The following is a 25847-nucleotide window of genomic DNA, read 5'->3' as shown; positions in this document are numbered from 1 at the left end:
TGTCAGGTGACCGCCACTATCGCTGATGGGGAGTCCGGCAACGCTTTTAAGGCTATCAGTGTGACCGTTGATTTTGGTATATTTTAAAGTTTCCTCGACGGTCACGCTTTGCATAACAATTCACATTTTCCGATCTTTATTTTCATAAAACTTTCGTACTTTATATAAAAAACAAATATGTCTCTTTCGCCAGCAAGTGGCATTGGGCGCTTCTACGCAAAGTCGGCTAAAATCATACGATTCGTGCGCCTGGGCTGCACCAACCGGCCTTTCTATCACATTGTAGTAATGGAGGTATTATTTTCCAAAAAAGTATTTATAACTCATCATTTAAAAAATTGAATTTTAGAGGCGCAAGAACCAGCATCAGCCTGTGATTGAACAAGTTGGCTCCTATGACCCCCTGCCCAATGATTATAACGAGCGTTTAGTGGCTCTGAACACCGAAAGAATCCGCTTTTGGTTGGGCAAAGGTGCCCATCTGTCCACGCCGGCTGCTGAACTCCTGGGAATCGCTGGACTACTGCCCATCCACCCACGCACCTACATGTCTGCCTGGAGAAACCGAAAAGCAGCTGCCGAGGCAGAAGCTACTTCAGAAAAAGCGGAATCCACCGCCTAGGGGTCGTAGATCCTCAATAAAAAACCTCGTTTTTGTTTTTACGTTTAACAAGCGGAGATTTTTTTTCTTCAGCGATCACTGGTGCTCTTATTAACAACAAGATGAATACAGATTTAAAATTTATTGCAAAACGTAACCGATACGAGGTGAGGGTAATGACCAGGCCCTAAACCAAATGCATGTCTAAGCGAGCAACGGGCGGAACTACGGCACTTCCGCATCTTAGTCTCGCTTCAGCACTCCAGCGGCCTTCTTCATGCCGTCGTCGATAAATTTGTCGACGGCTGTTGAGAAAAGAGGATTCTTATTAAGAAAACTTAAGAATTTAAGCGCACAATTTACTCACATTCGTGGTGTTTCAGGAAGTAAGGTCGCACCAGCTTAGCGTAGATAATATTGGAACCGTTAAGTCCCGTGGGAAGCATACACCAGATGAGGAAAGCACACTGCAAAGGGTAAAAAACCTTTTTTACTGAAGAACACATAAATAAGGGCACTCAAAATCCACCTTTAGCAGCCAGTAGAAGGGAATCACTGAAGTCAGCACACCCGAAAAGAATTCAATCACGGTAAAGATGCCAAAGGTTACCCAGTAGATTAGCCATTTGGTGTCGTCCTCCTTTGTGCTCGATTCAATGGCATGAATAGAAATGTAGGCGGGGTACAAAACGCCAATGATGTTGCACAGCAGCTGGGCGCCAGAGCCGAAGATCAGGTAGAGGGCGCAAAAACCAGCAGCACCTAAGAATATTAATTTATGACTTGTAAATCAAATAGTTTAACAACTTTTAGAGCTCTACCATAGCCCAGGCGGGCGTTCTTCACAAACAACTCGATTATTTTGCTCTCCAATTCTTCGACTGTCATGCTTGCCGTCTAGTTGACCAACTGCCCTAATGTCGTGCTTTCCCTTAGGCTATAACCAGGTCCAAGCCAGGGGCGGTTTTAAAGGGCGCAGGGTGGTCAAAAGGGATTTTCAACTTACAAAGTGTAGTGATAAGGCCAACTATTTGAAAGGGGGTTAGCCTGATATCTGTAAACTTTTTGAGGGCGCCCCTTCGCGGATCTCTGGGGTTCCTAAACCGCCCCATGCCGTCGGCTAAATATAAACCCTTAGCTGTTGTCAGTAGATGTCTCGACCTGCGTCTGATCCCGGCCAGTTGCATTTTGCCCGCCCAGATGAACGGACTACGGCCTGTTGTTTAGCCATAAACGTATGATGTCATTCATGATAGATGACGGCTAATTATATTTATATACTAGATGTGGGTACTATAATTTTGACCTGAAGTTTGCTATGAAAGGTTGACATAAATGACCCAATAAAATATTTGATTAAGATTATATATTTATTTGAACTAATTTTTTTTACCATCTTCTGCTACTCTTCTGAACACTCAGTTGATTGCCAACTTTGCCTAAATTAAATCTATTTAATAAATGTTTCTGTCATAAAACTAAGTTTTGTAATGAGGGTATTCTACCTTTCGTAAGTACGAACAAATTCTCACCTGTGCCCAAATAAACCAAAGGAACTCTGACATTGCGCCTTGTCTCCCGTCGTTGTCTGATTAGCATAATATATTCCCAGAGCCACATTAGGGAACTCCGGAGAGCTGCTACCGAACTTTAAGCTCTATTGATCTAGTACGCACACAGGTATGTGGATTTTCTCCACGTGTGCCTTTCGCCACGTCTCACGTTTGAAACTTTAAACCTTTTGACCCGAGAGCTGAACTTCCACAGATCGGTCTGAGGTTATGGCAATGGAATGTGCGAAATGGATTTCTCACCGCGTACTGAGAAAATGTACTTTCGTTGAAGTAAACAAAGAAAAGCACAAAACGCGAAACTTTTGTGGATAACAGACGCACACTTCGGCAGTTGCCTACGTAGCTGCTTACACGCACACATCACATGCTTAAATACTAAACTGTTGGGTGTAGTAGTGTAGCGCCTGGTGATAAAACAAAAACTATATAATTTGACTTATTCGGTTTTAAGTCGAGTGATTAATTTCCTAATTGGTCACCGGGCAATGATTAAGCCCCCCCTTTTTGATTGCCAATACAGCATAGCTACATTTATATATAACAGGTTGCTATTTATAAGCATCTAGAAAAATTCCACTGCATCTCGAAGAAAGCCACTGGTTACGCAGTCAATTACCACGGGGTCAAGCGGGAATATCACGAAGGGTATTCCCAGAAGGACATGCGATGACGTCGCCAGGATAAAACTCACCGAAGAAAATATTGACTCTGTCCACGCCGGTCTTTTCTTCCACAGTATCGAACGCTTTTGTCCAGGGTTTGGAAGCATCGCGTAGTGCTTGACTTACGTTCTGCTTGTAGCCGTTGAAGAGCTGCTGCACCTGAGTAACCTGGGCCGCCATTACTTTTTTAAATTTGTACTTTGTCAATCAAAAATATGCGACGCCGCCGACTTTCCCAACTTATTCGGATGCAGTGTGCCCAACGCGAGCGCAGAACAGAATACCAGAGTCCATACCAACTACCCTCCCAGCAGCTGGTCGTACTTTGATGGCAATATTGGCGGTTAATCAAACCAACGAGTTTAATATCCCTTATTTTTATTTAAATAAGCACTATTTGGAAATTAGTTGAAAGAAAAAAGTAAAAGCATAAACAAAACAAGAGTTGAATTATTTTATTTAAGTCAGATGGGAAAAATGTTTATTCTCTGCTGTATACTGTCATTGTATTTTTAATAGAACATAAGCCGCAGAAAAAAACTTCTTTCAAATAGACCTTCAATTTGTATGCTGGGGAAAAATATAACTGTCGCGAAAGTAAAGTAACTTATCAAAAAAGACAAATACAAGCGTCGTATGCGGAGCACTACGCAGGTAAATGGGCCAAAATCCTTTGTACATTCCGTGGAGTCCTTCTGTTCGCAGGATCTTGGTGAAACAGTCTACTACCCCTCGGTAGACGAGGCCCCTTCCATTTTCATCTACAGGTTGATTGTACATTCGGGTCGTAACCACGTCAAAGGGTGAGTTGGCCAATGAAACAAGGGTTCCCGAAGTTAAGCCAGCGCAGAAGGAAAGCAGCACAGGATGAGTGACCCATCCATTGTCCTTCAACATCGACTTCGCCTTGGGAAAGCTGCCGATTTGGACACTGGAGGCTACTAGAGTTCGATTCATACTGGCAAAAGCTCCGCGCCAAAATCCCGGAACGCCACTTTTCCTATAAATTTGCTGCAGGGCATCAAGCATTGAAGTGTGTTTGTGCTGGAATCCCACAGCAATCGACTGGACAGCCTGGGCGTGTTGTTGTGCCTTTATCTAAAATGCGCAAAAACTAGATAGCAGGTTCATTAAAGGTTATGCAAACTAACCATGTAAAAGGGACTGGCGAGTAAGGTGCCAGTACAGCCTCCTAGTGCGCCGAAGAACATTCCTCGGTAAAAAGATATCGAGCCATCCTTGTTTTGCAAATATCCTAGCTCCAATGCGTTTGAGTAAACACTTAGCCTACAAGAAAAGAAAAAAGTTACATATATAAAACAAAATGCTAAAATCGTTTTCACATTACTCCTTCAAATTTTGTTATAGATAAGATAAATTTCTGAGATACTGTCTTGTTTTTTGTTGAAACCTCACCAAACTGAACAACATTTCTTAAAGTGATGTAATAGTTTCGTATTATATAATAAGCAAATATTTTAAAGTATTCAAAAAGTAACAGCTTATACATTGTTTAATCCTGTCAATAGTGACTGTTAAAAGTGCCTAGATGACTGTTAAAAATGTCCTTACTTGTCAAAATCATATGGTCAAGTTGGGGTTTTATAAGAAGAATAATCCACACGCATCAACAAATACTCGCCTAATGGAGTTTAGGAGAAATTGGTAACATAACGCCGGAGCAAGACCCTTTTCCAAGGCGAGGAGACCGTCGTTCCTAGCTATTTGGAGCATTGCCTGAGGAAGATGTCTATAGGGCTTCACGTAGGTTCCTCGGGACGCCAACTCTCCCTGCAGCTGCATCCTGGTCTTGACCACATCGATGGGATTGGTGAAAAGCACCGCACCCATCGCAGCCACGCCGCCCAGCACAAAATCAGACTTCGTCATATTTCCAGCTTAATTTTTGATTTAAATGTCATGTTATCATTTTGTTTACTGTCGTCCAATTAGCGGTCAACAGAGTTGTAACCACAGCCGATAGTATCGAAAGCTTACTTTACATAAAATTAAGTAAAAATCGCTTAGATTAAGCAGAAACATCAACTTAAGAACAAATAGAATATTTTTGATTAGAAACTAATTTTATAGTTTAAAAATGCTAAAACGCTTTAATATTCAATAATAAATAAAATTCTTTCCGCAACGAAAGTTTTTTACCGGGACTGTGCAAGTAAAACTTGTTGTACTTTTGGAAAACACATTTTTTAACTGTGAACAAAAACACATAAATTATATACGTGATATCGATATTATCGATAAGAAAATAACAGAAAAAATTATTTATATATGGATTATGTATTTAAAATATTTATTGCAGTATTTCCCTAAGTGTGGGTCGCAACCCACTGGTGGGTCGCGGGTAGATTTTTGGTGGGTACTAATTGCCATATAGATCTTGCAATTTTTTGTGTAGATGGGTCGCGGTCCCGACAAGTTTGGGAAACACTGATCTATTGTAATCGGACTCCAAACATATGCGATGTGATTCTATTTTTTGGAACTTCAAAAAATATTTTAAACGTTACATAAATATTTTTTTATTATATTTGACAACAACATTTCCAAGAATTTTTTCAGAAATTCAAAACCCAAAACTATAGTTTATAGGTCAATTATAGTTGTTTTTTTATATTCAATGCTCCATTAAATTAGTAATGAAAATGGTATTTCTCTCGCAATGCTGTAAGCTCATCAAAAAACAAAAGCACTAAAGTGGAGTAAGGAGCACTCCTAAGGTAAATGGGCCAGAAACCCTTATACAAGCCATAAGCCCCCTCAGATCGCAGGATTTTGAGCACACAGTCCAGCCAGCTCTTGTAGTAAAGCCCACGACCCTGGGCATCCACACCCTGATTATAAAGCCTAGTGGTAAGCACATCCAGTGGAGTGATTGCCACTGAAACAAAGGACCCAGCAGCTAAGCCCGAGCAAAAGGACAAAGCCGTCGGATGAGATACAAGGCCGTTATCCTTTAAAAAAGACTTGGCCTGGCCGAAAGTTGCGATTTGAACGGCTGAGGCCACTGTAGCACGACCCACATTGGCCATGGATCCCCGCCAGAGACCGAGAACTCCGTTCTTTCGAAATATCTGCTTTATCGCATCGCTCATTGAAGTATGTTGATGCTGATAACCAACGGCGATCTGCTTGGCGGCCTGCGCCTGAAGTTGCGTCTTGATCTGAAACGGAAAAGTAGCTATCAGCAATCAGAGCTCTTATCTTATCTGTGCTTGACATTGTCAAATGTCTGCCACAGCCAGACACCTCCAATGTTTGATTTACATAATCGCTTACCAGGAAGAAGGGGCTGGCGCAGTAGGAACCAACAACGCCGCCTAAGGCTCCCCAAAACATGCCCTTTGCGAAGGAAATCTCTCCCTTGCTGTTGTGCACCCAACCCTTTTCCACAGCGTGGGTGTAAATACTTAATCTGTGATTAAAGGATAAATTGTTTAAGAGTTTCTTGTGTAATATGACGGCTAACACTCACCGAAAGGAGTTGATGACAAACTGGAAGCATAGAGCAGGAGCCAATCCCTTTTGAAGGCCCAGAATTCCATCATTTTTGGCCACTGTGACAAAGGCCTGGAAGACATTCTTATAGGGCTGAGCATGGGACCCTCGAGCGGCTAGTTCGCCCTGTAGTTGAATGCGGGTTTTAATCACCTCCACGGGATTGGTAAACAGACCAGCTCCCATGGCAGCCACACCGCCCAGTACAAAATCTGACGTAGCCATCAATGCGACGTGCGTTCTACTTCACAATCTTGTGATCACTAACGCTTTAGTTGCGATAAGCAGGAGACTTGCAATAAAGTATATTAAAAAGTAACAAATTAACTGGTTTATTTGACCAAAATATTGCACAGTTACTGACTACAGGAACAGCTTTAAGTTAAGCGTACTGAAGGCACAAATTGGTTCTTGGGCTTTGCTAAGCTAAGAGATTGGAACTAGGATGTTAAGCTACTCGCTACAGACAAGAGCCAAGTTCGCACATGCGAAATTTTTCAACTATCTTTATTGATAGTGAGTCAAAATGTTTCAACTAACTTATCTCTTTGTCGGTCCGAACATGGCTCAAACAAATATTAGTGTGGATTTTACAATCGAGCCGAAAAACTTTGTACTTAATGTAAAACTAGATAAACAAGGCTCCTTGGGGTCATTGACGGCTATACTTTTTGCGCAGGGCGATGAGTTCGTCAAAGAAGAGCAACACCAGCGTTGAGTGGGGCGCAATGCGCAGGTAGTTGGCCCAGAAGCCCTTGTACATTCCGTAGACCCCTTCGGAGCGCAGGATTTTGACGAAGCAGTCAAGCCAGCCCCGATACAGTAGTCCCCGTCCCTCGGCGTCCACGCCCTGGTTGTACAGTCGGGTGGTGATCACATCAGGCGGCGTTATGGCCACCGACATAATGGAGCCGGCTATTAATCCCGCTGAAAACGAATTCAGCGTCGGCTGTGTCACCAGGTCATACTCCACCAGCAGAGCTTTGGTCTTGCCAAAGGTGGCTATCTGGGCACCTGACCCTAGGGCAGCCCTCGGCAACGCAGCTACCGATCCTCGCCACAGTCCGCGAATGCCATTCTTGACATAGATCTGCCGCAGAGCATCGCTCATGGAAGTGTGGGCGTGCTGGTAGCCCACAGCAATCTGCTTAGCAGCCTGCGATTGGAGCTGAGTTTTGATCTGAAATAAGAGGAGGATAAGAGGTAATGCACAAAATTAAATACATCTATTAAATAAAATTGATTTAAAATAAACGCAAATAATTCTTTCATTTGTGGGTATTACTGAAAAAAACATAAGCAGGCCGATAAGCTTATAAGATTCTTTCTTATTAAATATCTTGTGGTAGTAAGATATAGATATTATGGTGTCAATAGAACTTCTTATCTTTGGAAGGTCCAAAATGCTGATGACCACGCGGCTCATTTAGATAAGTTATCTGTTTATGTAATCTCCCCCGCGACTTTTTCAAGATTTGGCGTACCAGGAAAAAAGGACTTGAACAGTAGGATCCTACGACGCCACCGATGGCGCCCCACATGAGTCCCAATCCGTAGGACACCTCGCCCTTCTGGTTTTTCATCCAACCCCGCTCCATGGCCTCCGAATAAATGCTAAGTCTGTGGCATGGAAAAAGAATATTGGCAATTGATATTAATTACAAAAGTATAGTGAATCCCTACCGGAAGGAATTGATGATAAACTGGAAGTACAGAGCGGGAGCCAGACCCTTTTGGAGGCCCAGCATTCCATCGTTTTTGGCTACCGTGACGAAGGCATGTACAATTCCCTTGTACGGCTCCACATAGGTCCCCCGGGCCGCCAACTCGCCCTGCAACTGGATCCGGGTCTTGATCACTTCTATGGGATTGGTGAAGAAGGTGGCGCCGACTGAGGCCAGGCCGCCCAGCACGAAATCCGAGGTGGCCATGTAATCACGAGTTCAACTTGAGGGACGAGTTTGACTAGAAAATTTTGTGCCGCCTGATGCAGAATCTCGGGCCCTAGGAAGCCGCACGCTGCGTATCTGCCGTGTATTTCATAATTCCCCGCCGCGATTAGCAGGCACGACTGTGCTCCCCTTGCCCGTTATACAAATATAATATAATGTGGAATTTTTTATTTTCAGTGTGCCCGGCGCTGAGGACCCATAAAGCTGCCAGATTGTTAAAAAAATTCAAAACATTTTAAGAGTTTAGTGACACTTGTATATCAACGAATTATCTTATAACAAATTAATGCAAATTTAAAAATTAAATGATAAACAATCTAATTTTAAATTTCTCCAAATAAAGGAATAAAAAGATCAAAAACTAATCATTTTCGGTGCTCTGAGTGAGCATCTCTGGTTAGCGGGAAAAGCGCCAGACCGTCAGCACCGGTCGCTCTCTTTCCTTTCGAGCTGTCAAAGCGCCGAAGACGTGTGTGCGTGTTATTTTCAGCTGCATTTGCTTAAAAAAGTGGAATAACATTAATCAAAAGCATGACTTCTCATCCAGTTTTCATAGACCTGTCCTTGGACGAGCAGGTAAAGTGAAAGTACACGATGTAATTTGTGTTTTTGAAAAGCCCCTCTTTTAATTTGAGGTTATGTCTTCCTCTTTCTGCAAAACAAAACTAATATTTTACAATATTTATTAAAAGGTGCAAGAGCTGCGCAAGTATTTTAAGAAACTGGGAGCCGAGATTTCATCCGAAAAGTCTAACAAAGGAGTGGAGGATGATTTGCACAAGATCATCGGCGTCTGCGACGTTTGCTTTAAAGATGGGGAGCCCTCGCAGATTGACGGCATTCTCAACAGCATTGTGTCCATCATGATCACTGTGAGTAATTGATGAAACAGAACAAACACCTCAAAAACCCCTTCGATATTGTATTTTGTAGATACCCCTGGATCGCGGAGAAAATATTGTTCTGGCCTACTGTGAGAAGATGACCAAGGCTCCCAATCTTCCTCTGGGCAAGGTGTGCCTGCAGTCGCTGTGGCGTCTTTTCAACAACCTGGACACGGCTTCACCTTTGCGCTATCATGTGTACTACCACCTGGTCCAGGTGGCCAAGCAGTGCGAGCAGGTGCTGGAGGTTTTCACCGGCGTGGATCAGCTTAGGTCCCAGTTTGCCAACTGCCCGCCCTCGTCGGAACAGATGCAGAAATTGTACCGCCTGCTGCACGACGTGACCAAGGATACTAATCTAGAGCTGTCATCCAAGGTAATGATCGAGCTGTTGGGCACCTACACGGCGGACAATGCCTGTGTGGCCCGCGAGGATGCCATGAAGTGCATTGTGACCGCCTTAGCCGACCCCAATACATTCCTGCTGGATCCTCTGCTAGCGCTGAAGCCTGTGCGGTTTTTGGAGGGCGACCTCATCCACGACTTGCTGTCTATCTTTGTGTCCGAGAAGCTTCCAGCGTATGTGCAGTTTTACGAGGACCACAGAGAGTTTGTCAACTCACAAGGATTGAACCATGAGCAGAACATGAAGAAAATGCGTTTACTGACCTTCATGCAACTGGCCGAGAGCAGCCCAGAGATGACCTTTGAGACGCTCACTAAGGAGTTGCAGATAAACGAGGACGAGGTGGAGCCTTTCGTCATCGAGGTGCTCAAGACGAAGTTGGTGCGCGCCCGTCTCGATCAGGCCAACCACAAGGTTCACATCTCTTCCACAATGCACCGTACTTTTGGAGCCCCGCAGTGGGAGCAACTGCGCGATCTGCTGCAGGCCTGGAAGGAGAACCTTAGCACCGTGCGAGAGGGCCTTACAAATGTCTCTTCGGCGCAATTGGATTTGGCGCGATCCCAAAAGCTGATACACTAGGCGCACTTACTCCTCGTTTCGGCAAAGTTGATGAACAAATGCTAGCCTCGGGGCAATGGAATTACGACCTAAATTATTTTCAAGAGTGTGTGGATTGGTTCACTTGAATAAATTTATAAGTAAAAACGATTGACATGGCTAGATAAATGCGAGGAATACTTTAATATTCTATATGTATGTTTAGATTTATAAAGGCATTTAACGGTTTTCAACAAATTTTTAGGATTTGAAGCTAAAAAAATAAATGTCAAATTTTCTGATATACAATTTTCTAATATATCCTTAAATTAAATTCGTTTTTGTTTTATTATGTGTGTTAAGCTTACAGACTTACTTTTAAACTAAATTCTTTTGAAGTTTGTGAAATGGAACATTTTGCTTAGACACTGAGAACTAAAATCCTTTGAAAGTGACGTAAAAATAATTCTTAACTACATACTGACAAAGATATATAAAACAAATTATTTTAAATAGGCAGAAAAATTATTTAAATTTGATAAAGATTTTTAGCTTTGAAACTGAAAACCGAAAATTGTCCTGTTCGAGTATTTAAGTATTGCTTTCTGATGATCAATTACAGCTCTTCGTGCACGTTGGAATGTTTTCGCTCTTTCTCCTTGGGAAAGCTCCAGAAATATGAAGGGAATCCGTACACATCTCGTTCCCTCTTAACGAAAGCCGAATAAGAAGAGATGCAGTTGCCGATAAAGTGGTTTGACTGTCCGAGAATAGCCAAATCTAGGTGGGGATCATCCTCCGGAAGCTTGTGCACACTGATGCCCATGCGACTAAGCGCCGTGCTAAGTTCGCTTATCATGTGGTTTGAATCAGAGGCCACGAAAACCGACTTGATCTCGTTGTCTGGTTGGGTCTGGCGCACATTCTTGATAGTCCTCTTTAGCTGGCGGATAATGGACTCCTTGGAGGGCATACAGAGCTCTGGGTAGAGGGCTCCTCGCTCGTTCTTATAACCCAAACACTGCGGCGAGGCGAAGAGGTGCTGGCTATCCTTGACATGTTCGCAAGCCCTTACCCAATCAATGCCGTTGCGCAGGTGAAGCCCTACAAAGGCGCCACGTGGCAGCTGTTCCTCGATGAAATCCCTTGCCGCGTCTCTGTACCTCTGGCTCCATTGCATATAACGTTGGAGTTTGCAGTTCTCCAACTGGACAGGAAAACTAGCAGGAGCACCGGTAAAGGCGAGTACGGGGTAGGATTCCGCCGGATATTTGGCCTGCCATTTAACAGCCTCGTTGCTGTGGTGGACATCGAAATGCAGCGGAGCATAAAACTCCGACTTCACGAAGTCTATGTGGAAAGTATCCCAAAACGGGCCGAATGGATTTCCATCCTTGGCGTGGCAATTGGGTTTTTCCGGATCGTTCTTTTCCTGATGCAGACTAAAGCGTTCTTTGTAGCAGAAAGAAACACGCTTTGATTCCGGCCAAATATCATCGGCCAGGTGCCACATGAAATCCGCCATGGTAATGACGCGATGGTACTCCTTCAGTGGTTCGACCTCAAAGTATGTGTTAAATGGCACCTGGCGGGATCGCAGTTCACCCCTGCGGTACTCAACCCACGGCGGCAAGATAAGAGTGCGATTTAGGGCTTTGGCAAACGCCAATGCTCCCAGGAAGTGATCCGCCTGATTGCCAAAGCGTCCTTTTAAAAGCAAGGTTTAAGGGGCGCTTTGAATGATTTAAGCAGAAACTTACCCATACAGGGACAGTAAGTAAGGTACCCGTTGGGATCGCCTCCTAATTGGGCACATGCTGAGCTGATTAAAAGTAAAATTAGATTTACAAAGCGGAGCTTCATTTTAAGCCACTGCATTCTGCCGGCTTCGTTTTTTTTTTTTGACCGAGTGGCAGCATTGTTCGTTAGGGGGATCTGTGTATTCAAAAATGTTATCTAGTTTTCATGGCTTTGTTATATCATATTGTCAATTCAAAGTTGTCTTATAAACTATGATTATAGAAAAAAAATTTTCTGATTACTTCTACTCAATCCATTATTTCCACTCTATTAAGCTGGAATTCTAAGGTCTGGCAACCACCGCTCCTTCAACCATATGTTTTTATTATTTTATAAAACTGATAGCTTTTAATTGTGACCTAAGTCAAAATTTTAAGGAAAGGACGATGCTCGGAGTGTAAGTATTAAATTGACAGTAATTGGACTTATGTTCACCGCCTTTTTTGACCACAGCAAAGAGGCACTCCGGGCTATCAGTGGACGGATGGTTTCAGGACCTGTTCGTATTTGCCGGCGCAGCATTTCGGATGATTCAACCCAAATAGAGCGGTCCTTTAAATGGCGAAAACCAATCGGGCAACACACAGGTATCAACATTTACAATCACGGAATGCGACAGAAGGTGCCCCTGATCCTGCGAAATCCACAAATGGTCACCTGGTACACCTGTGGACCCACTGTCTACGACTCTGCACATTTGGGTCACGCCAGCACCTACGTAAAGGTTGATATACTGCAGCGAATACTCCGGGACTACTTCAAAATCAACCTTGTCACCGCCATGAACATCACGGACGTTGACGACAAGATTATTAAGAGGGCTCAACTTGCCGGACTCGACTGGCAAAAAATGGCTAGGGCGTACGAGGCGGAGTTCCGCCAGGATATGTTGCGCCTCAATGTCCTACCACCGGATGTGCGCAGCCATGTGACTACCACGATGCCTGTTATTATCCAGTTCATCCAGGAGCTGATCAGAGCAAAGCAGGCCTACGTTACGGAGGACAACTCTGTTTACTTCGATGTTTCCAAAAGCGGAAATTATGGAAAGCTGCTAAATTTTGTCCAGACGGAGGAGAAGTCAGATCCGGTCAAACGGAATAGCGCAGACTTTGCGTTGTGGAAGGGGCGCGATAGTGGAAGCGAGCCGACATGGGAGGCTCCTTGGGGCGGCGAAGGACGTCCCGGTTGGCACATTGAATGCAGCGCCATCGCTGGTCTGTTCTTTGGCCGCCAGTTGGACTTCCATGCCGGTGGTTTGGACTTGCGCTTCCCGCACCACGAAAATGAGGAGGCCCAGTGCTGTGCCCGCTACAAAACCGATCAGTGGGTGAACTATTGGCTCCATACAGGTCAGCTGCATATGGTGGGGGACGAGCAGAAAATGTCCAAATCCCTAGGTAATACCATCTCCGTTTCGGAGCTGCTTAAGAAGTACACTGCTGACGAGTTTCGGATGGCCTGTTTGTTGTCAAACTACCGCAACGCCATGCCATATAGCGATCAGCTAATGGTCACTGCTCAGCAGACATTGCAGCGCTTCAAGAACTTCCATGCGGATCTGAGGGCCTATACACAGTTCCTAAAGCCTGTCCACCTATTGGATGAGGGTGCGCTAAAGGCTCAATTGACTCACACGGTCACTGAGTTCGATAGATGCCTGCGCGATGACTTTGATACCGCACGAGCCATCAGCGTGTTGATAGATCAGATGAGCAGCATCAGTCGCTGCATTAATGAGCAGCAAGTAGATGCCGAGGAGGAGCCGGCGTACTGCATGGATCTTCTGCTAGCGGCAGGAAACTTCATTAGCCGAGCGATAACCACCTTCGGTGTGTCCGAATTACAGGAAAGAGAGTCGTTGCAGGAGAAGGTGTCATCCGCTGAACATAGTATAGATCCCTCTCTCTTAGTAGACGATGTGATAAGCGTTCGAGGGAGGATGCGGGAAAAAGCCACAGCTGGAAATGTAAAGAACCCCCAGCTTCTGGCCGCATGTGATGAGTTGAGAAGTCTGCTGCAACAGCACGGCATACAGGTGCGCGACCACAAGCAAGGGAGCTCCTGGGTTTTCGCCGTCTCTTGTGAAAAGCCCGATGACAAGAGCAAGAGCTCTGCCGAATAAAATTTAATATGTTATTCTTTGGGATATTTATTACATAAATGCATCTCTCATGCGTAGTCTAAATGGTTGATCAGGCGCCACTGCGTGCTCCGCTTTGTAAAGGTCCTTGGTGATAAGGTAGTCTCGTACTAGCTTAAAAAAGGCTCCCATACTGGTGAAGGCCACGAAGCTAATGGATAGCACAAAGTGCCACTCGACGCTCTCGGCGCTTAGTGAACCTATCTCAACCAACAGCACGGCCGCCTGAAGGATGGCCAATGTGGAGTAAATGATGGTGGGATTGTGGAAGAGTTTCTGAAAAAGACACAAATACATGTTAATTTAAATATAGTTAAAATTGTATCTGTTTTTGTTTTTAAGGGAATACATTTAAATGAAAAACTCTAATCTAATGAACTTACATAAAATCTCGCATGGCTGGCGTTGCCCGGTGTGGCCACCGTGACAACACCCTGGCTTCTGTAAAGCCCCCCATTGTGCTTCACCACGGTACCATGGCCGTAGGAGGAGTATTTTGACCAAGCGAGCGCATTGGCCGCCACTATTAACTGCGATGGCGCAGGCTCTCGGTCAATGCGCTGCCAGCAGCCTAAATGCAACGTAGCCCGATGCAGGGTATCACTGTACTTGGCGGGATACAGAAAAACGGCACACAGGCTAAAGGCTCCGAGGCACACGATGATGCAGTGCTGAGCAGCACGGAGCACGTTATACTGGACACTGATGGCCAGACAGCAGGGGACCAGCCCACTGTAGTAGGCATTAAGCATGGAGGTGAATATGAGCTGCTTGAAGCGCTTGTTGAAGTCATGCCGCAGTGTCTCCACTTCGTCCCGAATGTGTACAGCATTAGTGGTGCAGCTGTGGACGGGCATATCGTTGATATAAACGCCAGGCAGCTCGAATCTGGTGCGCAGGAAGGGCTCCAGCTGGAAGCCAAAGATCAACAGGTAGATGACCACTCTGAGGAAGAGTTATTAAAGTATCTCATGAAAGACTGAAAGACTTTTTATGCTTACGGATAAGACAGGAAGAGCAGAAGAATGTACGAGTTCTTCTGGTAGAGTTTCATAGCGCAGAAGCCCAATGCCAGCTGCACCAGACCTCCAAATCCGTACTTGATGCCCAGTCGAATGAGGTGAGTGCTCTTTTCGTTGCCCTTTTTAAGTCTCACCAGCAGTAAGCAGTAAATTAGTCTTCGGGTGTTAAGTATAAGGAGGAGGTACCGAAGATACGGATCGATGAGCTCTATGTTCTGGTATGCAAAAGAGGTTCCATTAATGTTTTACTTTACGCAAGCTGATTAAACCCACCACCATATGCCTTGTATGGGCTTGGGGCAGCCACCAGTTGGTTCTATATATGTTGATAAACTGAACGATGGCCGAGCCCATAGTGAATGCGCACATTATGAGCTCGCTGAGCCATTCGGATGTGGTGGCGTGCTCTGGAAAGGGAATGTGCTTCGGCATGGCGGTGGCCGGCGTCTGCGATTGTCCTGATTTGGGGGCCAGCAAGTGGGCGTATGACTCAGGAGCTTCGCTAGAGCTGCTGCCATCACTACTACGTTCGTCGTAGGCCATTTCGAGGCGATTTTTGTTGTTTTTCGGGTCTTCCGACAGGGAGCTACATTGGAATCACTTCAAAAAATATTTTCCGGCGACTGCAATGTATTCATTTGGGCGAAAACAACAACATGTATCAACTGTAGTGTTGGAAACGTCATGTAAGTTTTCCCCGCGTTGCATTGGATTTGAAGAAGATATTTTCACGGAAATATCGTAAATAGAAAAGTTGATAGGTTATCGTAATTAAAAAAAATTGTTTATGGAAAGACATTTTTTTTATTAAATAAATTTTTATCCCAGTACCCGCCGTTAGACGCTGCCAAAAACTTTTTAAGGGTTGTCAGTGAACCGTTTACCAACACTTTTCCGGCAGATAGTTTTATCAGCTGTTTTTTGGTTTTGTAACTGATCCAAGATTTATTTAAAATAATAATTAAAATATCACAAAAGTATTTAAAATGATGCGCTACGAAGGCAACGAAAGGCTGGCGGATGAGACGGCGTGTGCGGGAGTGCGAGCGGATCTAAAGATGTGCCTATTGGAAAGCGATTGCTGCAAAATGGGCAAGACGCCGCGCCAGTGTCTCCAGGACAACAGCGTTCCACCAGAATGTCAGGTGCTGCGCAACACATTCTACGAGTGCAAGCGCTCTTTGGTAGGTTCTTATAGCAGATCAACTAATACTTAGTTAACTCTTTACCCCCTTTCAGCTGGACAACCGGCAGCGTTTTCGCGGTCGCAAAGGCTACTGAAGTTTAAACTTAAATTATATTTCTAAGCGTCTAAAATACAAAAAGATTACACACATAATCGGTTTTAGTCCATTAATTGCGACGCCGCCGAACGCGTGAGATACGCCAGGCATTGGGCTCCTCGTACTTATTGTACAGTGGCTCCAGGCGCTGGTTCTTCTTGAATTTGCTGAGCTTCGTGGGATCCGAGAAGCGGAAGAAAGACGGAGCAAATTCCACCAGCCACTTGGGATCGATGGTGGTTACTTCACGCATATACTCCTTCGTGGTCTGCACCAACTCGTGGTAGATAACCCATTCCGGCTGACGGTTAAAGAGTGCACTTGACGGATGGATGTAAACCACCTGGGAGTCGACCAGGGTTCGATAGCCTTCCTGCGGATCCTTCTTAGCTGCGTTGCGGAAGAATCCGGAGCAGATAGCCTTCTGAATTCGAACAGAGTTCTTTCCGGCGGATACCACATCCAATTTGTGCCTGTCCATAATTCCTAGCAGTTGCTTCCTCACATCCTGGCTGCGTTTCAGGGTTCGGATCTGTACAAAGTTCTCGTAGCACCAGGCATTCGAGAATTTGTTGTTCTTCCAACTGTTGTAGACGGCCAGCAGGGTCAGATGGTCACCTGTAAACCAGAATTAATTATTTTCAGCATATGGAATTTGGAGCAAATGGAATTTAGAGGCTGCACTTACCTTCCGCCTGATTGAATTTAGCTTTCTTTTGGTCCGCCAACGCTTGCTTGTCCTTTGGCCTGTAAAACACATTCTGCACACTGAGCATTGAAACTATAGTCAGGATCTCATCAGAACATTGCAAAGCCACCGACATGATGAGCATCTTAGAGAGATTCGGCTCGAGAGGGAATTCAGCCATGCGTCTGCCAAGTCGCGTTAGCAATCCTTCGTCATCCAATGCTGACAGAGAGTGCAACTGCTCCAGCGCCATCACCAAAGATTCCACAGGCGGGGCATCCATAAAGTCGAAGTGCAACAAATCGTTTATTCCCATTGTTTTAAGTTGCAGTACAGTGGTGGCCAGATTTGTTCGCTGAATTTCCGGCACTGGAGTGGGCAGCATTTCATCTCGATATGCACGCTCTGTGTAGAGGCGATAGGTTTTCCCAGGACCCGTACGGCCGGCTCTTCCCGCTCGCTGTTTGGCAGCCGCCTGTGAAATTGGGGTGACCACCAGCGAATCCATGCCAGTTTTTGAGTTGTACACCTTCTGTTTCACAAAACCCGGATCCACCACGTAGAAAATGCCATCAATTGTCAGAGAAGTTTCGGCGATGTTGGTGGCTATTACAACTTTGCGACTTCCAGCAGGCGCAGGATCAAAGATCCGCGTCTGCATCTCCGACGGCAAGGCGGAGTACACAGGCAGGATAATTAACTCGGGAACATCTGGACCTAAACTCTTCATCCGTTCATACAGAATCTCGCAGGCAGTGTCGATCTCCTCCTGACCCGTAAGGAAGAGCAGAATGTCACCAGGTGGTTCGCGCAAATGGATCTGCATCACTGTGATTAGGGATGCGTCCAGATAGTCAGTTTCAGGTTCTTTAGTATACAAAACTTCCACGGGGAACGTTCTTCCAGGAATTGTAAAGATAGGCGCTTTGAAAAAGTACTGCGAAAACTTCACCGCATCCAAGGTAGCCGATGTGACAATAAGCTTCAGCTCAGGCCGTTTTTGCACGGCTGTCTTTAGTAAACCAAAGAGCACATCAGTGTGGATTGTTCGTTCGTGAGCTTCGTCCAACATTATCACCGAATAGCTTTTCAACTCCGCCTCCATTAGACACTCACGAAGCAACATACCGTCTGTCATGTACTTCACTATTGTCTCCGGACTGGTGCAGTCTTCAAAACGAATGGTGTAGCCAACTTCCTGGCCCAAACGGCAACCATACTCCTCCGCCACTCGCTTGGCCACCGACATGGCAGCCACTCTTCTGGGTTGTGTGCAGCCTATCTTCCCTCTGGCAGTAAATCCGCATTCGCCCAAGTACTGGGTAATCTGTGTGGTTTTGCCGGAACCAGTTTCTCCGATGACAATAAGAATTTGGTTGTCCGTGACGGCCTTGATCAGATCGTCTCGCAACTTGTAAATGGGCAACGACTGGCGCTGCTCGACCAGCGTCAGATCGGTTTTCTTGCCAAAGGAGGACTTTTTACCGCCAATAACATGCTTCTTCCATTCCGGAACTTCAGCGGGAGCGGCTCCCATCCCTCGCATATTGGCCGCCAGGCTTCGAGAACTCTCTTCCTCTGGCAACGGATCGATCCAGTTTTTATTAAGGCTCGTGGGCAGAGCTTCCATTTCCTGTTCGCGCTGCAACATTTTCTGCTCGCGACGTTCTTTTGATAAAGCCGACTGCATCATGGCAGCTTGGGCAAGAGAGCCATCAGGGTTTTTGACAATCCTTACGGGTGATAGATCATGTAAGGCTCTACCGTGCCCGGAAAGGAAGGGTGGCTCCTCTTCCACAATCTCAATTTCAATATCAGCCTCATCATCCTCATCTTTCGGCAGCAGTCCGGTTTCCTCATCGAAGTCTGGCATCTCGCTCCTGTCCAGCACGCCGGAACTAATCATCTGCTTGATTTCCCAACGTTCCGGACTGGATATCCTGGTCACACGCTTCCTGGACTCGTGCTCATCCCCATCCAAGCCATTGCCCTGCAAATTCAGCATGGAAGTGCTGCTGCTGAAGGGTCCATCGGGATTGCGATCTCTGAGAGATTCGTCGTCTTCGGGAGCGTGAGACAGAGGATTAAGATCCCGACCAGAGTCCTGGTCCACTTCCTTCATGGAGAGCGATACCTTTTGGCCCGTTACAGACATCACCTTCACTTTAACCGTCTGGTTCCGGCTAACCACTTCGGTAACATCCGTCACTCGACCTTCTGCTCTTAGCTGTGAGATGTGCACTAATCCTTCCCACCGTTTGCGCAGACCAAAGAGCTGAACAAAGCAACCGAAGGGGACGATATTCGCTACCTTACCGGAATAGATTTTCCCTGCCTCCGGATCATCGGTCATAGCTGTGGTCGGTGGGGGCATTTTCTCGCTGCGATCGCGATCCTTGGACCGTTCTCTTCTGTCCCTGCGTTCTGTAGATCGAGAGCGACTGCGTCGACGCCGGTCATGACGATCCCTAGAGCTGGATCTTCTGCGACGACGATCCCTATCACGATCGCGATCCTCGCGAGACCGGCTTCTTCGGCGATTTTCACGTGATCTGCTGCGCCTACGGCGTTCCTTGTCTCTCGACCTGCTTCTGCGGCGATCTGAGTGCCTATCCTCCCGCGATCTGCTGCGTCTTTTGGTGTCTCGTTCGCGATCTCTGCTTCTGTGTCTGTGTCGATCCCTGGAACTTGACTCCTTGTGCTGAGTAACCTCTGCTTTGCCTTCCCCTGGGGCCAGAGCTTCTAGCTCCAACATGGCTGCATCTACATCGCTCATATCGGATTTTTTGTGTGCACCGGTACGCTCCTTAGCGGGTTTCTCCTCTTTTTCGTCATTCTCGCTGCACTCTTTGTTGCTAAACTTGTCATTGGGCAAAGCCAAGCCGGGAAACAATTTCATTAGTTTTGATTTCTTTTCCTCCTTCTTGTCGCCCCCGGATTTTTCTTCGCTGGCGTCGCCAGGGCGACTGGGGCGCATTAGATTAATGATGCGCTGCAGGTTCTGGACCAGAGAGTCTGGGAATTCAGCTCCATTCTCCAAAAGAGCCTTGCGAAAAGAGTCGTACGTGCGGTTTTTGTTTTCCAAATCGATGATAAACTCGGCCAGGTCCTTGTCGTTAATGCCCAAGTGGTTATCCAGTTCCGTGCAGATTTTCGAGACCAGCGAGAGGTACTCCAACTTCTGCAGCTCGTCCATTCCGCTAGAGAGTCTTGTTTCACGCTACCTTTCCAAAATTTGTTGAAATTTCAGAAAAATTCCCTCTGCAACAAAGACGATCAGCTGTTTATACACGCCGCTGTGTTGGACAACGCGTCCAAACGGGTCAAAGAGGTGGCAACGCTGCCCCAGATCACTCGGTTTTTGACGCTCCGCTTATTTTTTTTGCGTTTTTGTTGTCAAAAGTAAATAAGGATCTGTTTTTTGATCGAACTCACATCGGAAAATGTCTTCGTTCTTTGAGTGCTTTAACAATTTCGTGCAGAGCGGCGGCAATGTGGCACAGAATGTGTCGCAGGAGGAGGAACAAAAAATCGCGGCCCAGTCGCTGGACGGCGACAAGGAGTTGGTGCCGCCCAGCACTCCGACCCCTAGCGAGAGTGTAAGTATTGTACAGGCTGAAGCATTAGCTTCTCCACAGGTTCTTAACACTGCATATTAATTCCCCTGGTAATTTGTTGTGAAATAGCGCAAACTATTAGCGCGGGGACTGCGGGTCGGGGCAGTGCCAGAGTTGCCGGATCTTTTTACTCGGCGATATGGCAACACTGAAACAGGCACGCCATATTTTGCAAGAAAGAAAAATCGCTATTGCTCAAACGAATATCAGAAAATCAATAAGAATTGCTGGTAAAATTGGTTAAAATCAGTGTGAGACGCGTGTGACACTTGCTTGGTCCAACGGCCAATAGGTAGTGGACATTTCAGCTGTTTGCCCAGCGCCGCAAATGCGTCAACAACGTAGAAGAAGAAGAAAATCAGCTAAGGGCAGCACTAAAAAGCGAAATTGAGCATTAATTATGAAGGAAATGGCAAACACAAGCGGAAATCTGCCCCAATCCTTGGAGGCTACCTCCTCGATTATAACCTACAGTCCCAGCAAATTTTTGACTCGTGTTGGCAAAAACACTTACACTACGCATACACACACACAATCAACATCGGCGGCAGCGAACGCAACAAAAACAAACAATGCGCCAGTGGGCGGTGCTAGTGCCTCATACTATGTAGTGAAGGCCGGCTCCCTGGGCAGTGCAGCGTCCATGACGGGAGCCGTTAAAATCAGTTCTCCGCCGAAGGCACCACAGGCGATAAAATCACCCGCTTTGGTCATCACGTCGCCCTCAACGCCAACCGAGAGTGTAATGAAAAACTAAAGGCACCATATCACCCATTAACCAGCACTGCATGCAATCCAAGTTTCCGCAAAATCACTCACCTCACTAACTCCTCTTTTTAAAACAGCAAATATTAATAAACCTCGTTTTTATTTCCCAGTCCAGCACCATTTCGGCCCCCAGTGAATCCTCGTTCGGCGAGAAAATGGAGCACAGCTATATGCGCGATACGCCGGTCCGCAGCGAAGTCCACAATGGTCTGACACCAGCGAGGAACATACTAGTTCGCCATCCTCCGCAGTGCCCCAGTTGTCACACCTATCCGCCGCAGCACGAGGAACTGTCGGAGATGCAGCAGGCTCATGTGCCGGCCTACGATGAGATTGCCGCAAAAGAGGCCATGAACGAGTGCTCCCGCATTGCTAAATACGTAAAGAACAACAATTCTGACGAACAAGATTGGGTTGCACGCGTGAATCAGTGAGTACATGGCCTACTTTTTTAATATACATATCTGATAATCATAATATTGCCTTAATAGATTTGGCTGGACGCCCTCACAACAGACGCTATTCGAAAAGGTGTGTGCCATCCTTGACCAGGATCAATTGGCCCGATTGGCCAACGACAAACGCCAGCACGAGGCTATATATCGGCGTGTGAGTGCAGATAAGTCTGCCTCCAGGCTACGAAAAGTTTTGGCTAGCGTGTCCTGGGAACCGCGCATCACGCAGTGGATTCATGCCTTGCTGATGGAGCACTTGTCGCCCTCGTACATGGCCTCTTACTTAGAAATTCTTCAAACGCTAAAGACCAAGTTGCCAACTTTGGTAGATAAGATGCTCTTCAGCAGACCGTTGAACAATAGCCAGGAGTTGCTGGCACCGGTAATGAAAAAGCGTTGGGAGCCAAACATACTGCCCAAGGGGCGACAACTGACCCACAACGCTATCATGGTGGTGCTGCCCACTATGCCAATCACTGGAACAATTTCGGATCGCATGCAGAAGTGGTATCAAGCTCTGGCCACTATTACTCAGGTGGTGCAGATTTCACTACCCAACACAAGTATGTTATATAAGATATTTATTGTACTCTGGTTTATATAACATTTAACATTACTTATAATTTTTAGACAACCGAATTGGTAATCAGAATCTGGACCAGGTGGCCGAGACCATTGTGTCGCTTACACGAGTTAGGATCCACGAATTGCGCACTGATAATCCTAACCGAGGCATCATTCTCGTCGGTTTCAATGCAGGAGCAGCCTTAGCTCTACAAGTTGCTCTTTCTGAGAGTGTAGCCTGTGTGGTTTGCATGGGATTTGCCTACAACACGATGCGTGGGCCTCGCGGAACACCCGACGATCGGATGCTGGACATAAAGGCTCCAATACTGTTTGTTATCGGGCAGAACTCAGCACGTACCAGCCAGGAGGAAATGGAGGGTTTGCGCGAACGAATGCAGTCCGAGTCCTCGTTGGTGGTCGTGGGCAGCGCTGATGATGCTTTACGTGTTCCAAAGAGCAAGCGCCGCATAGAGGGCGTCACACAGTCCATGGTGGATTATATGGTGGTTGTAAGTCAATGTCAAAGAAATAATTCAGCTAAAACTATATTAACGTGCTTTAACTTTTTGCAGGAGGAAGTGTTTGATTTTGTGAACCGAACCCTTAGCAATCCACCTGGACCCCGCATGCCCACGTCGCTTATGCACCAGCAGGGCTACCAGCGTCTGCAAAAGCAGCCAATGCACATCCTAGCCGATGGAAATGCAAATAAGGCCGTTCAGCAGATGCGCAAGCGAAAGGTGGAAGGCGGGCAGGACGACTCAATGGGTCTGCCGGCCAAGTCAAAGTTTGTGGCTCACAGTAAGTATAAACTTTCCTAATTTGCACGATCATTGAAGCACTTCCTTATCATCCTACTATTCACCCCGCATGTTAATCCAATAACCACGCAACCATACCATTCCCAATCAAAACAATTCATTGAACAAAGATCGCGTCCACAAGCCGAAGCCACCGCGCCTCATTGATCCGTTTGCTGCTAAGCGAAAGGGTAAATTCATCTCGGGCCTTTCTTTAATGTCACTTGTGGCTCGCACTCCCGATTCATTTACTAACCGTTCTACCCCCTTCAGTTGGAAGACCCCGCACACGACCCCTCCCAAAAGTTGGTGGCTCGGCCGGCTTTGGTAGCCTAAAAGGTGCACCTCATCCAGTCAAACATAAACTGAGCAGTGAAGAACTAAATAAACCTATTGAATTCGTGCTAGATGATTCCATGGACTTCGAAGACGCTTCAGGAGCAGCTGGACCAGCAAGTGGGGCCGCCGCCCTGCCCAAAGTGATTACACCTGGTGTTCTGGGAAAACAGCTGCCCCCAGTCAATCTGGCAGCCGGCACCAAGATCAAGATGATACCATCCAACCAGTTTGTCCAGATCAAATCGATTCCTTCGCAGAGCAAACTGATCAACTATACAATGAACAAGCCAGGTGGTGGATCCGCCAGCACCACCACCATTGGCAGCATTGTGAAGACGGTACCCAGCTCATCGGTTAGTGGCCAGCAGATCTTCACTCTGAAAACGCCCTCGGGCCAAACACAGCAGTTTGCGACTGCGGCCCCTTCTACGGGTGCAGGCTCATCGACAGCACCAGCTACTGGGCAACAAAAGTACACGGTGTTCAAGAACGCCAATGGTATGACTATGCTGCATCTTACCAAAAACGTAAGCTCGACATCAGCTGGCAGCCCTTCAGGCAATATGGATTTGTCAAACATCATTGATATGCCCATTGTTTTTGCCGACAACGAAGGCAATATCCCAGGTCAGCAACAGGCGGACAAGGATAATAAACCAGGTGCGTTAAATCATGTGTTTTGGAAATACATACTTCATTTATTTGTTTGTTACAGCCCCCATTCGAAATAAGAGCCCGCTGATCATCAGCCAGAAAATCATCAAGGAGGCCAATAAACCGCCAGGCATGGTAACCACTAGTGGTACCGCCAAGCCAGGGAATATAGTGCTGAACAAGGGTCTCCACCAATTGCTCACCCAATCTCCAGGAGGAGCAGTTTCCAGTCAGAACAAAGTGGTATATCTCAACCGGAGTACAATGAAACCGGTGGGGAATGTGGTGACTGGTGGCCACCGCCTGCCTATAAGATTTGTCAGCAGTCCCAAGCCGGGAGGAGTGGTGGCGACCACCACCACATCTTCAAGCAGCCCGCTCTTGGTGGATCCTGCCACAGGGTCTCTGGTTACCAGTGTCAAGACCGTCAACGTGCAGTCTATCAAGCCGTCAACTTCTGGTCTTGCCCAAGGAACCCTTCGTCAAGCGGGAAACGTGGTCACCAAGACCTATCCACAGTTCCAGGTTATCAACAGTGCTTCGGGTACCGCTAAAACCGTTTCCGGTGACGGCAAGACGCCCATTCGAAATATTTACTTTAAGTCGGCTACCGGGCTGAAGCAGGTTCCGGTGCAGATGCTCGCCAATCGTATACCAGGTGGAACAGTCGTGGGCTCCCCAGCCCTAACATCTTCGGGGGGCTCTGCTGTCCGCCGAGTGGTGAGCATTGGTCCCGTTTCGAAGTTGGCAGCTGCAACAACATCAACATCGACTTCAACAGCGGCTGCTCCGACCCAAAACCAAAACTAGGATTACTCAAATATGATGGTTAATTAATGGTTACATTGTAGCATATAATGTAAATACGATAAGACAGTCAATGATAAGTTGTTGATTAGGGGTCTTGTGTTGCCTCTTCAACCATTATTTCAAGGAATATTATTACACTAAAAAAAAACAAAAAAATAAAATGCAAGTTCTGAGAATTCCGAGAACGCTTCGTTTGCAAACCTGTGCAAATTCCACGTCTGGGTATAAGGTTACCTTGGTCTGTTTTTATTTAATGTGGTCTATATATTTTTTTTTTGTACAAATGCTGAAAAATGAGAGAACCAGGAAGCTACGGCGGCGTGAGAAAATTGTTGCTCCTTCTACAATGATAATTCCATAAGCGTGTATGCCCAAGGTGCGTCGGCTTTGAATTAAGAGGTCTGTCCAGAGAGGGGAATTCGTCCGGCATTATATAACTCAAAATTTTCACACGGCTGCACCGCAATCAGTGCTTTTCAAAATGTGGCTTGGTGGACACTTTTTGCTTAGAAATGCATTTCATAGCTCTCCGTCGGTTGCTTGCATAAAAAGCTAAAGTTTCATTGAAGCTTTATGGACACATGCATGGAAATAACACAAACCTATATATATTTAAATCTGGGTTTCTTTGTAAATTCCTTTTCATTTTATATACTCTGTTTTAACCCATTTGGGTAACTTAGGAGAATTGTTATAAATTATTATAATTCTTTTTAAGCTCAAGTTAAAATATGGGACTAACTGAAAGTATAGGAATAATAGGTTT

General features: G+C 46.0%; 12 protein-coding genes across 24 annotated transcripts; 5 read left to right on the top strand and 7 right to left on the bottom strand.

Moving 5' to 3' along the window:
* The first annotated feature begins 77 nt into the window (after window positions 1-77).
* Window positions 78-673, top strand: LOC108093802 (probable 28S ribosomal protein S16, mitochondrial). The gene is made up of 2 exons (XM_017194108.2): window positions 78-294; window positions 350-673. Exons 1-2 carry the CDS (start codon window positions 178-180, stop codon window positions 620-622), a joined length of 390 nt encoding a protein of 129 aa, XP_017049597.1. The 5' UTR covers window positions 78-177; the 3' UTR covers window positions 623-673.
* Window positions 674-728: 55 nt separating this feature from the next.
* Window positions 729-3107, bottom strand: LOC108093801 (receptor expression-enhancing protein 5). Of its 3 annotated transcripts, none has more exons than XM_017194105.2 (4): window positions 2867-3107; window positions 1131-1363; window positions 969-1068; window positions 729-906 (listed from the first exon to the last, which is right to left on the bottom strand). In XM_017194105.2, exons 1-4 carry the CDS (start codon window positions 3015-3017, stop codon window positions 845-847), a joined length of 546 nt encoding a protein of 181 aa, XP_017049594.1. In that variant the 5' UTR covers window positions 3018-3107; the 3' UTR covers window positions 729-844. The 3 variants fall into 3 exon arrangements, with proteins under 3 accessions (XP_017049594.1, XP_017049595.1, XP_017049596.1); XM_017194106.2 differs by lacking the exon at window positions 2867-3107 and adding an exon at window positions 2134-2507; XM_017194107.2 differs by lacking the exon at window positions 2867-3107 and adding an exon at window positions 1423-1518.
* LOC108093800 (solute carrier family 25 member 35) lies at window positions 2971-4966 on the bottom strand. 2 transcript variants are annotated; one of them, XM_017194102.2, is made up of 3 exons: window positions 4480-4966; window positions 3989-4124; window positions 2971-3935 (listed from the first exon to the last, which is right to left on the bottom strand). In XM_017194102.2, exons 1-3 carry the CDS (start codon window positions 4725-4727, stop codon window positions 3396-3398), a joined length of 924 nt encoding a protein of 307 aa, XP_017049591.1. In that variant the 5' UTR covers window positions 4728-4966; the 3' UTR covers window positions 2971-3395. The 2 variants fall into 2 exon arrangements, with proteins under 2 accessions (XP_017049591.1, XP_017049592.1); XM_017194103.2 differs by having other exon boundaries at window positions 4410-4492.
* A 386-nt stretch (window positions 4967-5352) lies between these two features.
* LOC108093815 (solute carrier family 25 member 35) lies at window positions 5353-6578 on the bottom strand. The gene is made up of 3 exons (XM_017194130.2): window positions 6331-6578; window positions 6135-6270; window positions 5353-6019 (listed from the first exon to the last, which is right to left on the bottom strand). Exons 1-3 carry the CDS (start codon window positions 6576-6578, stop codon window positions 5489-5491), a joined length of 915 nt encoding a protein of 304 aa, XP_017049619.1. The 3' UTR covers window positions 5353-5488.
* Window positions 6579-6657: 79 nt separating this feature from the next.
* Window positions 6658-8476, bottom strand: LOC108093816 (solute carrier family 25 member 35). The gene is made up of 3 exons (XM_017194131.2): window positions 8037-8476; window positions 7838-7973; window positions 6658-7533 (listed from the first exon to the last, which is right to left on the bottom strand). Exons 1-3 carry the CDS (start codon window positions 8282-8284, stop codon window positions 7006-7008), a joined length of 912 nt encoding a protein of 303 aa, XP_017049620.1. The 5' UTR covers window positions 8285-8476; the 3' UTR covers window positions 6658-7005.
* A 256-nt stretch (window positions 8477-8732) lies between these two features.
* On the top strand, window positions 8733-10306 carry LOC108093814 (eukaryotic translation initiation factor 3 subunit M). The gene is made up of 3 exons (XM_017194129.2): window positions 8733-8881; window positions 8998-9177; window positions 9239-10306. The coding sequence occupies exons 1-3, from the start codon at window positions 8837-8839 to the stop codon at window positions 10175-10177; spliced, it is 1164 nt and encodes a 387-aa protein (XP_017049618.1). The 5' UTR covers window positions 8733-8836; the 3' UTR covers window positions 10178-10306.
* A 6-nt stretch (window positions 10307-10312) lies between these two features.
* On the bottom strand, window positions 10313-12052 carry LOC108093813 (GDP-fucose protein O-fucosyltransferase 1). The gene is made up of 2 exons (XM_017194128.2): window positions 11896-12052; window positions 10313-11842 (listed from the first exon to the last, which is right to left on the bottom strand). The coding sequence occupies exons 1-2, from the start codon at window positions 12011-12013 to the stop codon at window positions 10752-10754; spliced, it is 1209 nt and encodes a 402-aa protein (XP_017049617.1). The 5' UTR covers window positions 12014-12052; the 3' UTR covers window positions 10313-10751.
* Window positions 12053-12125: 73 nt separating this feature from the next.
* Window positions 12126-14074, top strand: LOC108093811 (probable cysteine--tRNA ligase, mitochondrial). Its single transcript, XM_017194124.2, has 2 exons — window positions 12126-12332; window positions 12389-14074. The coding sequence occupies exons 1-2, from the start codon at window positions 12322-12324 to the stop codon at window positions 14058-14060; spliced, it is 1683 nt and encodes a 560-aa protein (XP_017049613.1). The 5' UTR covers window positions 12126-12321; the 3' UTR covers window positions 14061-14074.
* On the bottom strand, window positions 14070-15755 carry LOC108093812 (transmembrane protein 39A). 2 transcript variants are annotated; one of them, XM_017194125.2, is made up of 4 exons: window positions 15374-15755; window positions 15080-15315; window positions 14462-15023; window positions 14070-14354 (listed from the first exon to the last, which is right to left on the bottom strand). In XM_017194125.2, the coding sequence occupies exons 1-4, from the start codon at window positions 15641-15643 to the stop codon at window positions 14091-14093; spliced, it is 1332 nt and encodes a 443-aa protein (XP_017049614.1). In that variant the 5' UTR covers window positions 15644-15755; the 3' UTR covers window positions 14070-14090. The 2 variants fall into 2 exon arrangements, with proteins under 2 accessions (XP_017049614.1, XP_017049616.1); XM_017194127.1 differs by having other exon boundaries at window positions 15377-15755.
* A 235-nt stretch (window positions 15756-15990) lies between these two features.
* LOC108093883 (cytochrome c oxidase assembly factor 5) lies at window positions 15991-16439 on the top strand. The gene is made up of 2 exons (XM_017194238.2): window positions 15991-16284; window positions 16340-16439. The coding sequence occupies exons 1-2, from the start codon at window positions 16087-16089 to the stop codon at window positions 16379-16381; spliced, it is 240 nt and encodes a 79-aa protein (XP_017049727.1). The 5' UTR covers window positions 15991-16086; the 3' UTR covers window positions 16382-16439.
* Window positions 16379-20267, bottom strand: LOC108093881 (ATP-dependent RNA helicase DHX8). Its single transcript, XM_017194227.2, has 2 exons — window positions 17072-20267; window positions 16379-17001 (listed from the first exon to the last, which is right to left on the bottom strand). Exons 1-2 carry the CDS (start codon window positions 20265-20267, stop codon window positions 16454-16456), a joined length of 3744 nt encoding a protein of 1247 aa, XP_017049716.1. The 3' UTR covers window positions 16379-16453.
* Window positions 20268-20384: 117 nt separating this feature from the next.
* Window positions 20385-25266, top strand: LOC108093882. Of its 9 annotated transcripts, XM_017194230.2 has the most exons (9): window positions 20813-21430; window positions 21567-21886; window positions 21948-22474; window positions 22542-22987; window positions 23051-23279; window positions 23410-23469; window positions 23552-23617; window positions 23687-24277; window positions 24333-25266. In XM_017194230.2, the coding sequence occupies exons 1-9, from the start codon at window positions 21089-21091 to the stop codon at window positions 25079-25081; spliced, it is 3330 nt and encodes a 1109-aa protein (XP_017049719.1). In that variant the 5' UTR covers window positions 20813-21088; the 3' UTR covers window positions 25082-25266. The 9 variants fall into 9 exon arrangements, with proteins under 9 accessions (XP_017049722.1, XP_017049724.1, XP_017049725.1 ...); XM_017194233.2 differs by lacking the exon at window positions 20813-21430 and adding an exon at window positions 20385-20670 and having other exon boundaries at window positions 23552-24277; XM_017194228.2 differs by having other exon boundaries at window positions 23552-24277.
* The last annotated feature ends 581 nt before the right edge of the window (window positions 25267-25847 follow it).

Source organism: Drosophila ficusphila, unplaced genomic scaffold (genome assembly GCF_018152265.1).
Source record: "Drosophila ficusphila isolate 14025-0441.05 unplaced genomic scaffold, ASM1815226v1 contig_414, whole genome shotgun sequence".
Classification (NCBI taxonomy): Eukaryota; Metazoa; Arthropoda; class Insecta; order Diptera; family Drosophilidae; genus Drosophila; species Drosophila ficusphila.
The sequence above is the reverse complement of the archived record's forward strand: the minus strand, read 5'-3'. Positions and strand labels throughout refer to the sequence as shown.

What these genes read in the sequence shown, in the direction of transcription:
- LOC108093802 (XM_017194108.2), top strand. Translation starts at nt 178, where the DNA reads ATGTCTCTTTCGCCAGCAAGTGGCATTGGGCGCTTCTACGCAAAGTCG. An exon ending in ATCACATTGTAGTAATGGAG is followed by an intron (nt 295 to 349) that starts GTATTATTTTCC and finishes ATTGAATTTTAG; the next exon opens with AGGCGCAAGAACCAGCATCA.
- LOC108093801 (XM_017194105.2), bottom strand. Translation starts at nt 3,017, where the DNA reads ATGGCGGCCCAGGTTACTCAGGTGCAGCAGCTCTTCAACGGCTACAAG. An exon ending in CAGAGTCAATATTTTCTTCG is followed by an intron (nt 1,364 to 2,866) that starts GTGAGTTTTATC and finishes TAATATTCTTAG; the next exon opens with GTGCTGCTGGTTTTTGCGCC. An exon ending in CTTCCTGAAACACCACGAAT is followed by an intron (nt 907 to 968) that starts GTGAGTAAATTG and finishes TTTTCTCAACAG; the next exon opens with CCGTCGACAAATTTATCGAC.
- LOC108093800 (XM_017194102.2), bottom strand. Translation starts at nt 4,727, where the DNA reads ATGACGAAGTCTGATTTTGTGCTGGGCGGCGTGGCTGCGATGGGTGCG. An exon ending in TTTCTCCTAAACTCCATTAG is followed by an intron (nt 4,125 to 4,479) that starts GCGAGTATTTGT and finishes CTTTTCTTGTAG; the next exon opens with GCTAAGTGTTTACTCAAACG. An exon ending in TCGCCAGTCCCTTTTACATG is followed by an intron (nt 3,936 to 3,988) that starts GTTAGTTTGCAT and finishes TGCGCATTTTAG; the next exon opens with ATAAAGGCACAACAACACGC.
- LOC108093815 (XM_017194130.2), bottom strand. Translation starts at nt 6,578, where the DNA reads ATGGCTACGTCAGATTTTGTACTGGGCGGTGTGGCTGCCATGGGAGCT. An exon ending in TTTGTCATCAACTCCTTTCG is followed by an intron (nt 6,271 to 6,330) that starts GTGAGTGTTAGC and finishes CTTTAATCACAG; the next exon opens with ATTAAGTATTTACACCCACG. An exon ending in GCGCCAGCCCCTTCTTCCTG is followed by an intron (nt 6,020 to 6,134) that starts GTAAGCGATTAT and finishes TTTCCGTTTCAG; the next exon opens with ATCAAGACGCAACTTCAGGC.
- LOC108093816 (XM_017194131.2), bottom strand. Translation starts at nt 8,284, where the DNA reads ATGGCCACCTCGGATTTCGTGCTGGGCGGCCTGGCCTCAGTCGGCGCC. An exon ending in TTTATCATCAATTCCTTCCG is followed by an intron (nt 7,974 to 8,036) that starts GTAGGGATTCAC and finishes TCCATGCCACAG; the next exon opens with ACTTAGCATTTATTCGGAGG. An exon ending in GTTCAAGTCCTTTTTTCCTG is followed by an intron (nt 7,534 to 7,837) that starts GTACGCCAAATC and finishes CTCTTATTTCAG; the next exon opens with ATCAAAACTCAGCTCCAATC.
- LOC108093814 (XM_017194129.2), top strand. Translation starts at nt 8,837, where the DNA reads ATGACTTCTCATCCAGTTTTCATAGACCTGTCCTTGGACGAGCAG. An exon ending in ACCTGTCCTTGGACGAGCAG is followed by an intron (nt 8,882 to 8,997) that starts GTAAAGTGAAAG and finishes ATTTATTAAAAG; the next exon opens with GTGCAAGAGCTGCGCAAGTA. An exon ending in TTGTGTCCATCATGATCACT is followed by an intron (nt 9,178 to 9,238) that starts GTGAGTAATTGA and finishes TGTATTTTGTAG; the next exon opens with ATACCCCTGGATCGCGGAGA.
- LOC108093813 (XM_017194128.2), bottom strand. Translation starts at nt 12,013, where the DNA reads ATGCAGTGGCTTAAAATGAAGCTCCGCTTTGTAAATCTAATTTTACTT. An exon ending in TACTTACTGTCCCTGTATGG is followed by an intron (nt 11,843 to 11,895) that starts GTAAGTTTCTGC and finishes TGCTTTTAAAAG; the next exon opens with GACGCTTTGGCAATCAGGCG.
- LOC108093812 (XM_017194125.2), bottom strand. Translation starts at nt 15,643, where the DNA reads ATGGCCTACGACGAACGTAGTAGTGATGGCAGCAGCTCTAGCGAAGCT. An exon ending in CCCATACAAGGCATATGGTG is followed by an intron (nt 15,316 to 15,373) that starts GTGGGTTTAATC and finishes TTTGCATACCAG; the next exon opens with AACATAGAGCTCATCGATCC. An exon ending in CCAGCCATGCGAGATTTTAT is followed by an intron (nt 14,355 to 14,461) that starts GTAAGTTCATTA and finishes TGTCTTTTTCAG; the next exon opens with AAACTCTTCCACAATCCCAC.
- LOC108093883 (XM_017194238.2), top strand. Translation starts at nt 16,087, where the DNA reads ATGATGCGCTACGAAGGCAACGAAAGGCTGGCGGATGAGACGGCGTGT. An exon ending in ACGAGTGCAAGCGCTCTTTG is followed by an intron (nt 16,285 to 16,339) that starts GTAGGTTCTTAT and finishes ACCCCCTTTCAG; the next exon opens with CTGGACAACCGGCAGCGTTT.
- LOC108093881 (XM_017194227.2), bottom strand. Translation starts at nt 20,267, where the DNA reads ATGGACGAGCTGCAGAAGTTGGAGTACCTCTCGCTGGTCTCGAAAATC. An exon ending in TAAATTCAATCAGGCGGAAG is followed by an intron (nt 17,002 to 17,071) that starts GTAAGTGCAGCC and finishes TCTGGTTTACAG; the next exon opens with GTGACCATCTGACCCTGCTG.
- LOC108093882 (XM_017194228.2), top strand. Translation starts at nt 21,089, where the DNA reads ATGAAGGAAATGGCAAACACAAGCGGAAATCTGCCCCAATCCTTGGAG. An exon ending in TGGGTTGCACGCGTGAATCA is followed by an intron (nt 21,887 to 21,947) that starts GTGAGTACATGG and finishes TTGCCTTAATAG; the next exon opens with ATTTGGCTGGACGCCCTCAC. An exon ending in GATTTCACTACCCAACACAA is followed by an intron (nt 22,475 to 22,541) that starts GTATGTTATATA and finishes TATAATTTTTAG; the next exon opens with ACAACCGAATTGGTAATCAG.